This window comes from Loa loa (assembly GCF_000183805.2).
Source record: "Loa loa unplaced genomic scaffold supercont3.1388, whole genome shotgun sequence".
Classification (NCBI taxonomy): domain Eukaryota; kingdom Metazoa; phylum Nematoda; class Chromadorea; order Rhabditida; family Onchocercidae; genus Loa; species Loa loa.
In genome coordinates, this window is record NW_018109568.1 from 1 (window position 1) to 2,111 (window position 2,111).

A 2,111-nucleotide genomic window follows, 5' to 3' on the forward strand; every position below is an offset into this window, starting at 1 on the left:
TAATGAAACCGTCTTTTTTTTCTTTTTCAATTCTCCAAATTGGTGCAGGATTTAACATATACATCCTCATCAAGGATTAATTTTACAATTATAAGGATTAGCATCTTTATTAGCTCATGCTAATATAATGCTCTTTATTAGTATAAAGCATTTGTTATTTAGCTTTGTTATTCATGCTAATATAAAGCATTCGTTATTTAGCGCAAATTATTAAAGTGATTTGATAGCGCATATTAGTGCAGTGGATTTTAGCATATATTGCTAATTAATGAGTCACATCTATAATTCTATGCAATTTTAGCATCCTACTCATACAAAAAAAAAAAAGAACACTTTGGATAATTTTTAAATCTCAATCATATATGTAAATTATATATGATATATGCAGATTATGCACATCATAATACAATCATTTAGGATATTCTTTTCTTTTGCCACAGAATTTTGCTTTTATTTACGATAAAAATTGGTATAAAAAATTAAAGATTATTCTAACTTTGGTAATCATCCAAAATTAATCTTCTATAATCATTACTAATAATCAATCATATAATCTATTTAAAATATTTAAAGCGATAAAATTGATTTAATTAATTTAAAACATTAATTTATCCTTTTATTATTCTTTTAGCGCTATAGAAGATCCATTTGATAAATCAAAATTATTACGACATTTTACATTACGGTATATATTATTGGATAATATCTTTCATACTGTCGAATTGGGTATTCGTGATCGAATAATTCTTGTAAATAATACATTCATAATTCCCGGAAATATTCCGAATAGTATGCCGGATGAAAATGAAAATTGTCAAACAATTAAACACATGTAATGTATTAATTTTTTGGTGACAATGTAAATCATTCATTATTTAATTCATTAATTATTATGCAAATGCATTGTTAAGTATTGTTAAAAATTTATTTTATTGTTAAAATTTTTGCTTAATTATGAAATAAAGAAATGTATAATATTCCATATGATATGATTGAATGATAATATGCTGATAAAAATTGTTTGCATAATAAAATTGATATAAAAACTATAAATGTTAATATTTGAATGAAAAAATTTTTATCAATGAATAATTTAGGATGTATGGTGAACGAAGTGCCCAATTAATTGATAAATTAATTGTTCCAATGATTGATATGAATTTTACCGTTGGTATGTAATCAATCATTCTTTATAAAATTGGTAGGAAAAATTTTAAAAAAAAAAAATCAATTTCTAAATTAAAAATAGTTAATCAGTAAGAGAATAAACTTGTTTTATTGCTAAAATTTTAACCTAATTATGAAATAAATTTTTTATAGGATAAAAATAGTTTTTAAAAAAAAAGAAAAAAAAGAATAGTTTTAAAAAAAATAAAATTCTAGTATTTTTCCCTACAAATAATTTAAACAGAAAAAAATCTATAAACTTAAACTATAAAGAAAAAATTTTAAAAATAAAACTTAATTTAAATTAAAATTAGAAATTATTGATAAAAGTTAATATTGTTATAAAGTAAAGTTAAATGATGTCATTTTTTTATTTCAGGTGAACTTATGGCTTTACGTTTAATAACATTTTGGAATACAAATGGTTTAATTTTTTCACCTCAAACAAAAAATATCATTGAAATGGCACGAAATGGAGCTGTTAATGAATTATATCAATGGTATTTAGACCAACATTTTGAATCAGTTGATACTCGGCTTGGAAATGTTTTACTTTTACTTTGCCCAATTACTGTAAGCTATTCTTTTTTAATTTTAAAAATGAATTATTTATATTTTGAATTGTTCAAATTTTTAATTGTGTATAATTTGAACTAAAAAAAAAGTTAATTTTTGCTAATTTATATTTATGGTATAAATATATAATATATATATATGCATATTTAAAATTTGTTAACTAGTTATTACTAAGCATCAATTTGATTTATTAATTAAATCAATAATAGATCATTCTTCAGGAGCAATTACGTTATATATATTTATTTATTTATTTATTTATTTATTTATTTACTTACTTATTCATTTATTTCAAATTTGTTAACTAATTATTACCAAATAACTAATTTGACTTATTGATTAAATTAATAATAGATCATTATTTAAAA

At 20.5% G+C, this 2,111-nt stretch overlaps 1 protein-coding gene across 1 annotated transcript; it reads left to right on the plus strand.

Moving 5' to 3' along the window:
• Positions 1-631: 631 nt before the first annotated feature.
• Positions 632-1,667, plus strand: LOAG_14938 (hypothetical protein; the record flags this gene model as incomplete). The annotated part of the gene is made up of 3 exons (XM_003150431.1): positions 632-832; positions 1,098-1,171; positions 1,547-1,667. Coding segments are annotated over 3 exons (394 nt in total), but the record flags the coding sequence as incomplete, so codon positions are not given.
• Between the last annotated feature and the right edge of the window lie 444 nt (positions 1,668-2,111).